This window comes from Sander vitreus, chromosome 1 (assembly GCF_031162955.1).
Source record: "Sander vitreus isolate 19-12246 chromosome 1, sanVit1, whole genome shotgun sequence".
NCBI classification, from domain to species: domain Eukaryota; kingdom Metazoa; phylum Chordata; class Actinopteri; order Perciformes; family Percidae; genus Sander; species Sander vitreus.
The window spans coordinates 20,080,479-20,093,870 of NC_135855.1; the positions used below are offsets into that span (position 1 = coordinate 20,080,479).

The following is a 13,392-nucleotide window of genomic DNA, read 5'->3' on the forward strand; positions in this document are numbered from 1 at the left end:
ATAAATACATTGGTTTTAGCCAGAAATTACGTTTCCTAATAAACTTTAAGGGTATAACGTTAACTTTGCATGTGCAAATTCACACTGTTATTTAAGACTGGGTGTGCAGTGCGTATGTATAAAGTTACCGTTACCTTTATGCACACTGCCTGCCATTGCACATGTAACAATAGTATTATCATGCGCCATTGCTAGGCATTACAAAGAAACGAATAGACTAACGTTATAGACTCTAACGTTAGGTGGTAAGAGAAAAAATCAAGACGTAGCTAACGTTATCGTTAAATCTACCGGTAGCGTTACATTGCCACAATGAGACTTAATAAAGGGGTAATAATGTTAACGTTAACATTACATTCGAACCTTTTCTAACAGTTAATGACTAGAAACTTATCTCAACTCACAAACAAGTCACGGTAAAAGATACGAGATAGTATTGTTACTGTAAGTTACTAAACATGTTAACATAACTATTGGAATTAAAGCACACATAATACGAAACGATTAAAAGCCAACCTGTTAACGTTAACTTGGCAGGGGTTGGCTCCTGCTAGCTAACGTTAGCTCTCGCACAACTTTCAACGGTAACGTTAGGTTAGCGCTGTTTTCTTTATGTCGAATGCACTGTGTGCGATTATGTCTTACCTTATGTCAGTGACGGTTATCTTTTATTTCACCACGGTAACGTTTTCTAATGAGACACAAGTAGCTCGTATTGGAATAATAAATTCGCTAGGAAAGCTAGCTAGATAGCCGGTCATAGCGCCAATATTTTCAAAAACAAGCCCTCTTCATCTGTCGCAGCAGATTGGATGTGATTCGCTGGTCATTGGGCGGGCCGGAGTGACGCGTCGGACATGCTTGCTGCTGAAGGCGGAGCTACCGTTATCTTAATACATCCATGGGAGCTACTCTCTGGTAAACGAGATTTTTCCCCCCCCCAGGCATGTCCCGCCCTACGTTGCCTTTCTCTGCCTCTGATTGGTTACCTTGAAATTCTTACCCTAACCCTAACCAATCCCACTCATTTTGCTTAAACCTAACCAACCCAACCAGAGCAGGCGTCGAGTAAAATTTGGCCTACGGTAAGCTACTGTTAACTTCCTGAGGTGAAGGCAACTTTCTCCGTCGAAGCTCACCTTAGTTAAACGTTTTTAAATGTAACTGAATGTCCTTATTCTTGAACACGTTCGGCAGTTCGTGTAGCTAATTGCTGTAGCATAGCAACAATATCTAGTGCATCGCTCTATCGTCAGGTGTAAAACGCAAAGCCACTCCTGATATGCTAATAACGTTACAGCTTTTAACGTCACACCCTCACACACGTGAGAAAGGGCAACGAATAATGTACTAAACGTTACCAAGATATAGCTACGCCAAACATATTTAACACTTGTGTTAGAATGTGCATGTGTACCTCCACTTATGCACGTTTTCTCCACGTTAGCTCTGGTGTTTTTAGCAAGATAGTTAACGTTAAGCTAACCTGCTTCTCACAAAAACTGCTCTTGTGTGGTAACGTTAACGGTTCAACAAAATAGCAATGTAAACTTGATTTCACGTTTGGTTGAATGAAACCACATTGTTAACAGCTATCAACATCCATGTTTTGTGAAGTTATGCTATTGTGACCTTTTACCCTCCCCTAGCTTAATGGCTGGAAGTGGGTGTGGTTAAAATCATGGACCTTTGAATAAATACCTCCTTAAATAATAATATCCCTATTATCCTTAGAATTATTCCCTACCTTTCACCCAATTTATGGTACTGGGGAGGAAACAACACAGGGGACGGACTGTTTAATAAACCTATATGTAATGAGACAAAGGTACTATTAATTTGTGATGATGGCCCGGATGAAAATATTTACAAAATGATTAATAAGTGATAATAAATGTACAGCATGCTCAAAAAGGTCAGTCCTTTATTCTCTTCTCGGCTCTTCTGTTAAATGATATCTTACCTTACCAGAAACATGTACTATTTTTGATTTGCATCTAGATGCACACACCAGTAATGTGATAATAATAATGTGTATAAAAAGTTGATTTTGATTCCTGTAAAGGTACAGCAGGTATGGCCCACAATCTGACAGCAATCGTGTCGTCACTCAATATTTTATTGCCATCTCTTCAAATACTGTGTAATTATTTGCTGCCATTGAACATTTGGTTTGCGTTCATCAATGCTATGTGTACACTTGTTGAATTCCTATAGCTCCTGCACATATTTCTATGTCATTAGAATCATGCATTACTAACTGAGCTCTAATTCTTGTTGCCACGAACACCTGAATACAATTTGAACCATGTGGCTCACTGCATGCAGTGTTGTTTATGTAGAATACCAAAATGTTGAACTAAGTAGCCAAAGATGCACTTGGCTGTGGTGGTGCTACAGTGTATGTGCCACAGATGTGTGCTGTTGGAAGAATTCAACCTTCAGAGTGATCTCAAACGGCTTGAAATGTTAAAACTGTGATGCCCTCTTGTTTTGGTTGGATACCAGCTGCTTAAGTCAGTTATAAATTCTGATTCCCGTTTGGAAATGTCAACGCTACTTTGTAATTCTTCACCATAACATATTTGTCAATGTTGCTGTTATGATGTAGGTTCTAATATTTGTGTTACAAATTATTATACTTGATAACTATTCCAAGTAATAGCATAGTTTCAAATCAGTAGTCACCACTTGAAGTCCATAACTCCATCACCATCTTACTTTTACTTTTAAAATACTCACCCATATTCAATAGTATTACAAACCCTGCTGCTCTTAATTGGCTTAAACACTTGGTTATATTTCTGCTTATATCATGACATGACTCTGTTCTTGTTTTCTCCATAGATCATTATAAGTATCATGACTTTTCACATCCCGCGCTCCAACCCAATGTTACGGAAAACAAATCTGGCTGTTTGGGGAGCATGGAGGTCATGGAAGTTAAGCCTGCACTCTTCTACAGTTTGTGCATGTTCTGGTCCTGGTCCCCTGGACAGAGCTGAAGAGCTGTCTTCTGTATCAGCTGAAAAGCCTCCTCACACGCCTGTGATGCTTAAAGAGGTGCTTCATTACTTAGACATCAAGCCAGGTCAGGTACGTTTGCATCTTTGTTATTTTTGCAAGCTTTTTGAAATAAAGGTAATGTCTGTTTCTCTAAATGTTCTTTTTTCATAAGTCAAAGACTCGTTCAGACAAAATGAGTGCTATGTAAAAGTATTCAAACAAAAGCAATTGTGTAATTTTACTTCTTTCTTATAGCCAGTATTGTCAATAGAATGTATTCACCCACTGATGTATTTCCACATTAAAAAGCTCCTAGAATGTGTTCAGACTGTAGGCAAATCTGATGTGTGTCTAAATTGAATCAATTGAATAAATTGAAGGACTGACTGCCCTCACTGATAATAGCAAGTGATTAGATCGTATTTGTATTTTCAGGCATTGTTATACAGTCTGCCTTGGTTGTTGTGGTACATGTAAACTCATACTGAGAGGTGTTTCTTATATCATGTCCCTCTAATGTGTGTCAGAACATTTGAAACACCATCAATGTCATACACTTTGATACAACACCACCACTAACTACAGTCTCATAAATGACTGATGAGCTTAATCAACACCTCCCTTACAGCATCAATAGCAATGCACATTGTAAAATGTATTGCAGGTCTGTTGTATTAGTTTAGTAACAAATACATTATTTGGTTTTTAATTGGATTAAAAATTAAATAACACCTGTGTTAAGAAATTCTTTTCCAAATGTGTGCATCAAAACACCTCATAGTATCTCATTGCAATCTGAAGATAACGATTCAAACATCTTTACTGATAGTTATTCTCCTAACCGAGATGTTTGTTGCTAAGGTAAAAATTCTGTTCACACTCTATATAACAAGTTGCTGTTATAAAGACACATTGGACAGTGAGCCAGCAGCTTGGCTTTTACTTAATGTATGTACTACCAGGACAGATGGGCATGAGTCAAAAGCCTTCTGGTGTGGCAGGCAGCATAAGAGGGGAAGTGCATGGTCAAGACAGGTGGGGGCCATGGGTCAACAACTTAGTCAGGAACTGCGCTACTGTAAGGCTGTTGGCAGGACACAGGGTGCTGCGTCGCTCCTGCCTGAACTTTAGCACCTCTAAACTCCTCCGCTGCCGCTGTCAACTGTCATAAGACAGCTTGCCAATCAGATGCTATTAAAAACAGTTTGATATATTTTGTTTTTTTGTACAGTACATGCTGTAGACCTCACTTACTGTGATGTTCTGTGGAAATGTTGGATGGTTACATTCAGAAGTTGTGTTTTAAATGTTGCTTTACTGCAGATGTCTGCTAATTTATTTATTTATTTGATGACACAAATGTAATGTTGCAGTTTCACTGGTTCCATAACCACAGCAACATTACAACCTTATTAGGCTGCTGACACATTGCCATATTACACATTCATATAGCTAAATTATAACTCTGTAGAGACAGCCTCATGGTCTGTCAGTCTCAGTCAGGTTCTGACATGATTCTCTGACAGAGCTGTCATTTAAGCAGTCAAATTTGTGGTGGTTAAGTGATGGTGTCATTAACAGATCAGTTGCTGTGAGGAGGAAAACCTGACATCAGACAAGTGTCCACTGAAATCATTCAATCATTGAATGGCTAATGTAAAATAATCACCAAAATGTAATTGATCTTGTCAGCTGAAGCAGTGTATGTATGAATGGAGTACTTAAGCGATGATGGGTGACAGAGAAAATACTGTAGACATGCAGTCAAACCAAAGTGTGTAAATGGAGCCTTTCAGTGCCCTGTAGTTTGCCATATTTCTTCATTGAAAGCATACTGTACGTTTACTTAACAAGGAAGTACACAACTCACCACCAATTCACTTAAAGTTCCCATGCGATGGCTTCTTTGAGACAGTTTTCTTTATTTGTTTGATGTGCTTTTGTACAAAGCAGCATACTGGAACAAGACTTTAAACGTAAGGTGGGGAATGATTTTTAGCCACACTAGCTACATGGCTCTAGAGATGATAATGTCAATCAGTTGGTCCATCACTTTGGTCCTGACTGAATTATTTCAACAACTATTGGATGGATTGCCAAGACATTTTGTACAGACATTCATGTTCCCCCCATAATGATTCCTAATGACTTTGAGGATCCCTCAACTTTTCATTTAGTGCCACCAGCAGTTAAAGGTTTTTGCTTTTCCTGTGAAATATCTCAACATCAACCAGATTGATTGGCTCATAGTCTGGCTCAACGGATGTACATTGCTGGGATAAAGCCTGACAACCGGCTGGTTTTTCATGCGCCGGTTGCCCCTCCTCTTTGCTATCTCCGTTATCTGGGCTTAGTACTGCCCAGGACAGTTGTGATTGGTTCAAAGAAATACAAACAAGCTGGAGCGTTTTTTCACCCTATCCCAGAATAAATAGGCAGTGTAGCCAGACCATACACCAGCGCTGTGGAGGTCTGGCAATGCAAGACTAATTGGCACACAACTTTGTACAGACATCTATGGTTCCCAGACGATGTATCGTAATGACTTTCGTGATCCTCTGACTTTTTGTTCTAGTGCCTCCATGGGGAGATATTTGGGATTTTGAGTGAAATGTTGCGACATTTGTTGGATGTATGTGAGCATGTCAGCATGCTGACGTTAGCATTTCGCTCACATCACTGCAGTACCTAAGTACAGCCTCACAGAGCTGCTCGAATATTTTTTTTATACTTATTATATAGAATATCTTATAGGCCAGTTTCACATAGCGTCAGGCGGTCCTCCTGCTGTCTGGCGAAAACACAAGTTTTCCATTCACTTTTAATGGGGGATGTGCGTTTAGGCTGAGGCGGTGGGGGCCGCAGGGGAGTGCCGGAAAAGATATAGCAGAGGCCTGTAGCGAAAAGTTGAGACAGATTCAACTTTTGGAGAAAACGTCGTCACCCTGCGGTGCATTCATGTAACTGGCATACAGACTTGCCAGTCCGTTTTGAGGCGGTGTGAGCGTCCCAAACAGTAAACATTCCTGCCTTTTTAAGAAAGTTTTTAAAAATGATAATAAGGGTAAAAAATGAAACACAGGCACTTAACTGCCCAGGATTTTTTGCAACAAGCTCCAGCGCAAAGCACAGTTGTTTTTCTCTCTTTCTCCATTAAATGAAGCTCCCTTCATGTGCAGTGTCGGAAATCTCGAGATAAAAACGTTCTAAGGAAAAATATAAAGTGTACTTTTGCTACTATTGGATTAAAGAACACAACAGGACATCACACAAATGGACTATTTAAGTGACACTCCCACCGCCTCACAACCTGCAGCGAATCCGACGGCGCCAGCAGGTGCTATGTGAATGCAGCCTTAGTGTTGTTAAAAGTAGTTTGGACAAGTGCTGCAAAATGGACAATAACTTTTCTCTCAACAAGACAAAGAGGATGAATGTGTTTTTATCCCATGCATGTTTGCACTGCATGTTTGAGTCTTTGGCAGTGGAAAAAGGAACAACTGACACTAAAATACACAGCATACACATTACTGCTACTAGTTTTAGTTAGCTGAAGGGTGACTCTTGGCCAATAGATTTTTATGTGAATCTAAAACTCTCTAAAGTATTTTCCACAATGGAGTACATCAAAACTAATAAAAGATTTTTGATGTACTCCATTGTGGAAAATACTTTAGTGAAAAGGAAATGAGAAAGGCAGGATTTTGTTTTGATTAACTAGTAAATACATTTTTTAAAACATATTGAGCACACAGAAAGAGAGTGAAACAGCACACCCATTGACAAAACGTTACAAAATTGGAAATGCTTTTATTGGTTTTGACAGTTTTTGGGATGGCAGAGGATTTCATTTTTATGTTTTCGAAGCATTTTGAGGCTACAGCTGTCACCATCTTTGTTGTTTACAGTTACCATGGTTACAAGTGTTCTCTTCTAAAGCAAGGTTAGTTGTAAAGGCATTGTTTACTTGTTCACACACACAGTGTCCATGTCACTGTGCTCTGCAGTAATACAACAGACCGACTCTCCTCAGTAAATCCAGCTGTCATTTCCAAACTCTGGCAGAACCGCTCTCTCTGTCATTCCTACTCGCCTATCATTACCACAGCTACCTGTGCTCTCCACTGCAGAGCAGCGAGTCATTCAGAAGCTGGATTCACTCGCTTGTTCACTAAATTACAGTTCATTGTCTGGGTTTAGCTCGAAAGAAGAGGCTTAAACGTTGCATAATGTAGTAATATTTATTTACCGAACATCTAGAGGAAGATTTAGATGGTTGACCAAGCTATACATTATATCATAGTTCTTATTTTCAATGGTTTCTTTTTATTGGGGTTTTATCTCGTTTTTATCGTGAAAAAGGTTGTCAACCTGTATGATCATCTGATCACTCATCTTTCTTCTCCTGTTGGGGGACCATGTTGCCACATAGAGTAGGGGTGTTCCATATCATATAGTTCTCAACTCGTTAATACTCATGGTCAAGTAAAAGAGTTGGACTGAAAAGGACGAAGCCTCAGGAGTCCTCCACTGGTGCAGGCTGCTTGCGTAGGGGACCTCCTCTAGAATAGATTAATGAGCCATCAGCTGAGAGTCCAGGGGAAAAACCCTGTGCTGCTGTAGAAGGAGAAATGAGCTGCCTACTCTTACATTTGAGTCCCAACACACTCCCCCTTGTGGAATTAATGAGGCCATAAGTGTTAAACTAATTTTTTGGATCAATATCAGTCTTTCAACAATAATCAATTACGCAGGATTAGGCAAATAATAACTATTGGTTGGACAGTTACATGTGATAATGATGTGAGAGGAGCCTTGAAGTATGTTAGTATTGATGTTGAGTGAATTATGTAGTTTTATAGTTAATAATTTGGGTTAAACTGTGATTTATTTTGGCATTCATATAATTATGTTGCTAAAAATGCAAACAATACCCAAGGCATCATGTCAGTCGATTAGGAATTTCCAGATACACATGTCATCCTGTCATCCTAGTTTCTGCTTAACTCTTGTATAGATAGATTAGTGTAAATGGACATTAGGATGAAATGATTAGTCTATATAATTTAATTCAACTCATTAAATTTATGTCTCTTATCTCTAAGCAAATCCAAAGGCAACAACAGTAAACAATAAAAAAATAAATAAAAAAAAACTTTTATGTGTAAACTTTTCTTGAGACCCCCAAGGGACTGGCATTTTGAAGTCTGGGGTGATCATGAAAGTCAAACAGAAGCATTAATGCCAGCTTATGTAGAAAGCAGGTGGTCGCCGATGTGGAGCTTTCACACCATAAATAGCATAAACCAGGCTAGACAATAGAAATCTAGCACAAAAATACAGCAAAACAGGCAAACCACAAATCACAGGTGTTGTAGCTTGTTAAGGCCCTGAACCACAGCAGACTAAGTTGAGTGCTGCGTTTTTCACTTCCTCTGTTATTTGGGTTGTTTGGCTGGCTGTATTTCGGACACATAAAGAGGCACTCTGTTCTATGGATAGATGACCACAAAACACTCCACCAGCTGCAACTTCTCAATGGTTTTTTTTTTTTGGATGACGATAGAACATAAACTAGGAAACATAGTGTACAGTTGTAGGACATGAAAAAGTAGTTAACATCTGTTTTATCTGTCATTTCTACATTTTTACATTAAATGTGTTTTTAAGCTTATGGAGGTTGCTAGGGAAGAAAAAATGCATCAATGTTTGATTCAAATTAATCCAGCATATCTTCAATTGTGTCCCCTATCAGAGTGCTAAGGTCAGCAGAGGATAATCTTTTACCGGGTACTGAGTGTACCAGCTTGTAAAGAGGAGCATAGATAGGGTTAATATGATCTTGTCTCTTTAAATTAGTTTGAAGTCTTACAGCAGAATTTTGGGGCAGCTGAGGTAAGAGATGACTCTCTAAGTCTACAGTACAGGGAGCACCATGTACCTTTGTGCAAGACTATTTAGAAACTTTATATACAGTCTCTAAAACCTTTATTGTAAGACTGACAAGCAACAATTGAAGGGAATTTTTTAAATATATGTTGTAGATACTCTCTTTCTGATTGTCAGTGCATGTGCCGCAGCATTTGAAATGTACACTATTTCAGGTAAAAAAGGTATTTTTTTGTGAGCAACATTTGTGTTCTTATATTCCCACCATCAGCCAGGTAAAGTGCTGTTGTCAATACAAGCAAAGGGGTAATATGATATGATCTTGTCTCTTCTAATTAGTTAAAAGCCTTGCAGTTGCTGTTTGGGCCATGCATCTGAAGTCAAGAAATGGCTTTAGAAGTAAATATAAAGTATATGGAGTTGCAGTAGTTCAGTAACCCTGAAGATGTTGTCTTTGTATCTTTTCTTTTTGTTTGTGCAAAACTATTGAGAGAGGAGCTTTACGTACTAAGTTTTATTTCTATAAAATCATTTTACAGTTTCTCAATCAGTGTTTAGTTTTGTTACTGTTGTGAATGCACATATGCATTTTATGAATGTCCAAGAGTTTGTAGTAATCTTTTATTTTCAATTTCAACTGTAATCTGTTGTGTATTTGTAGGTACTAAAACATGATTTTTAATTGTAGAAAGTAATGCTTAAGAGTTGCATTTTATTTACATTTGTCTGACAACACATTGAAGTTGCATTGTATTCACCTTTTTAAAAAGGTGTAACAGCCCAGACAAACTCATCTGTTTGTGTATAATTCACAGAATAAACACTATCTCTATTATCTGGAACAAGCAACTTATTATTTTCTTTGTACTAAGTTTGCTATCACAACCTCTTCTGGGGCGTTGATGTTTATTTATTTCCATTATTTTTTTTACACTTCTTTTTTGGGAGCACTGAGTAGTGAAAGAGGAGGCTGGTAAATAATTGATCCTTGTAATTAAACACTCCAGCCAGGGATGCTGGGGCTGATTGACGGCCAGATATTAGGCCCTTGTCTCGTAAGGTTGCAAGTTTAGTCTGAGGTTATCAGTGGCCAGAAGAGTCTTTCTCCCTCCCTGCCTCATTACTTTCATGAGTAGACCATTTCATAGTGGAACGGTGGGTGGGGGTGTGGTGTGAAGACAGTCTGGGACTTCATTAGCCAAATGGGGTGCCTCAGTCTACACAGTGCCAAATCGTTCAGCCTTGCTGAGCAGACAACTCCTTTGTGGGTGCTTCACCTCACTGCCCTGTAGAGTTGTTTTAGCCCTTTCGTCTTACACATTCTTCAGCTTCAGGTTCACTTGAACAACAACTTAAACAAATAAAGCAAACCTTCCTGCGTCTACCTGAGCAGATGGTGTCTATCATAGCCTAGCACAAGTAATCCTCCCTCCCACCCTCCACACTATTTGCTCACCTTTTCAGAACCTTGCTTGCAAAGCTCTATATCTCACAATTTACAGTATATTGTCCAATAAAGCTTAAATGCTCCCCTAAATGTAAATACTTTACCAAATGTTGCCTTTATTAATGTTCGATTAAATTTACTGTAACTGGTGTGTGTGTGTCTGTCTGTGTGTGTGTGTGTGTGTGTGTGTGAGTGTGTGTGTGTGTGTGTGTGTGTGTGTGTGTGTGTGAAATCTCTTTACAACTGATGCATGCACATAACATCAAATAACTGGAGAAGAGTGCTGCCACAACATCAGTTACTGAGAGTTATATTTGCATGTAGCTTTAATAACAATTTTTGAAATTGTATAACTCTATACTCACATGCATCCAATATTGCTAAACTTAGTAAAAATAAACTGAAACCCATCCTCAATGCTGAATTGATACTATTACAGCAGGTTTTATTGCAATATTTACATTTGTTCCTGGTGTGTGAGTGTGGGTATGCTAATCAGATACATGCCCTGTGGACAGCTGGATTTAGATGACTCATTCCTGCAACACATCTTCAGTTGGTGTCTGTGTGAGGTCCAACCGCATTATCTCAGTGATCTTTCTTTTAAATATGTTCGGGGTGATTATATAAGAAAACAATATTTTAGTGTAGTTACTCTATCACTGTTATTGTTTAGATATATACACCTATTATATACACCTATTATATTATTATTCATGTATACATATATATATATATATATGAATTGTGATTTTAATTCTTCTTTTTCTGATTGTATCTGGTTTTTAACAAGTGGTTCCACTTCTCGCCATACTATTAGACTATGCCCCCCCCCCACACACACACACACACACACACACACACACACACACACACACACACACACACACATACATACATACATACATACATACAAACTTACAAATGATCTAGGATTTAATTATCTTTTTTATGTATGTACAAGTATGTATGTGTGTGTGTATATATATAAGCCTATATATGAATATATATACAATATTTGCTGAATATTTTACAATTTGTAACTTTTATGTGAATTTTTATGCCTTCCTGCAGTAAATTGTTTGTCATGTTAGACATGCTTCCTCTCTTGCGTGAAATTGTGTTTTAACAGCAATCTCAATTTGCAGTACCACTAAAGTCTACTGTGAAGCCCAGCCCCACTTACAAGCGCTCAGGCTGCCATATTGTAAACACTAGAAATGTGTGGTGGTGTGCGTGAAAGCGGTGATGTAGATGAAATATTCCTGATCTGCAAACTCCAGCCAACACACACTTGCTTTTTGTGCAATGTTATCAAAGGTGCGGCCCATTTCACAAAAGTAATTTGCGCAAATGGTGGCAGCGCCTCGTTTCAGAAATGATTGTTGCTCTGAAATGCAGATCAAGGCAATGCAATGTCATCAGACAAGGTGCTGCGTTGTCCAGTCGAATTCATGCAAGTTGCATGCAAATGGGGTAATTCTACTCTACCTGAGGAGAAAACGATTGTCGTCGACTTTCCAGTTGTAAAAAGTATTATAAACTTGGGTCTTGTGGCCAATTTAAAATGAATATAATTTAAAACAGGTGAGATTTCTCTTACTGATCTTTCTCAGCATGTGTTCCTGCATCCTAATGATGTTTATTAAACTGCTGTTGCACCTTTTCTGATAAACGTCAGTTGCAGTGACCTTATTTGTGTAACCAACAACTATACTATTTGTGTAACCAACTATATTCCCAGCAGCATCCAGATGAAGTGCTGTTGTTCTCAGCTGGAGTGCTCCCACTCCTTGCCTACTTTGTTTCCTGACTAATTTGGCAGGGAAGAGCATGTCTGCTCGACACTACATGACACTACTGACCTAAACCAGTAGCAGAAATTTTCTTGCTTTCTTCTCACTGTTCCTACCTCATGTCTGCCTCCGAAGTTGAATTGGAATGTCCTTTCTGGGGCTCGCTGATTTTATATGAACTACATTGCATAAAATGAATGTCCTAACAACCTTCTTGGTTCTTCTTGAAAACAACAATGGTCACAATCTTCTCCCTTCTCAAGCATTGGGGGAAAGCCTTTCTGAGGACCATTGCATCCAAGTCCCATGAGGCTTGCCTCATCATCAGGTCAGAACACCACTCTTAAACTTAAAGGCCCAGTGTGTAACGCGTTTAGTTGTTCATTATCAAAAATCTGTGTTGCCCGTTCACAAACTTTTCCTTTTTCATTAATATTTACCACCACCATCAATGCCAAGTATTCCTTTTGGCTTGAAATTTTACATTTGCATTCACATGAACTGGGGTAGACGCACTATATTCATGCGCCATCTTGAAATATGTTAGCCGGTAAGGGACATACAGGACATACTGCTCCGCCTTTTCGTTTTCGCTGTCACATGATAAACTCACAGGTGCTGCTAATGGGTATCGTAGCTTCCCAGCCCCGGCAAGTTTGGAGAAGGAAACATGGAGGACCATACAGATTCAAAATCCAAATTTCAGGAACAGGAGTCTTCTTCTTCGCTCAGAAAAAGAAAAAGGATATTGAAAAGAACAAGAGACCTGCTTTTTGAAGTGTGAAGGCTACCGTAGCTGTAATACGTACTTAGAACTGCGTGGTGCGAGAGACTTGATTGCGATATATGATCTCAACGCTAGATGGGAGAAATTCCTACACATTGGACCTTTAATGCTTCATAGGCCAGATGTGCTTTGGCTCACAATACCTTCACCTCTTGCTGATGAGTACCTAAAGGAAATATATGCACTCTGGCAGCAGTGCTAGATGTAGTAAATTTCAGCCTCACTGTATCAGCAGCGTCCTGCTGAGAGGCAGCCCTCGCACACGAACCTTTCTACCCTTCTCGCAGCCTAAGGTTGCGTTCAGGCCGGGAAACAGCGATCCGACGATATGCCACAGGGTGGTGCGGCGGTGTGGGAGTGTGACTAAAATGGCTCATTTGTGTGAGGTCCTGTTGTGTTCTTTAACCCCCCAATTTTACACAAGTAGACCTTATACATGGATTTCTCGGCAACTTCATCACTGCTTG

At 39.1% G+C, this 13,392-nt stretch overlaps 2 protein-coding genes across 4 annotated transcripts in view; one reads left to right on the forward strand and one right to left on the reverse strand.

Annotated features, from left to right (window-relative positions):
* Window positions 1–907, reverse strand: part of kif18a (kinesin family member 18A) — a 39,562-nt gene extending 38,655 nt beyond the window's left edge. Inside the window, exon 1 of one of the 2 annotated variants that reach the window (XM_078247341.1) lies at window positions 646–907. The gene's annotated coding sequence lies outside the window, so the exon portion shown is untranslated. The remainder of the gene's footprint in view (window positions 1–645) is intronic. The other variant, XM_078247335.1, reaches the window with a different exon arrangement.
* A 107-nt stretch (window positions 908–1,014) lies between these two features.
* Window positions 1,015–13,392, forward strand: part of mettl15 (methyltransferase 15, mitochondrial 12S rRNA N4-cytidine) — a 60,546-nt gene continuing 48,168 nt past the window's right edge. The window contains exons 1-2 of one of the 2 annotated variants that reach the window (XM_078247347.1): window positions 1,015–1,085; window positions 2,848–3,096. In XM_078247347.1, the coding sequence (XP_078103473.1) occupies window positions 2,863–3,096 (234 nt within the window). In that variant the 5' untranslated portion in view covers window positions 1,015–1,085; window positions 2,848–2,862. Of the gene's footprint in view, window positions 1,110–2,847; window positions 3,097–13,392 lie in introns of both variants that reach the window. The other variant, XM_078247352.1, reaches the window with a different exon arrangement.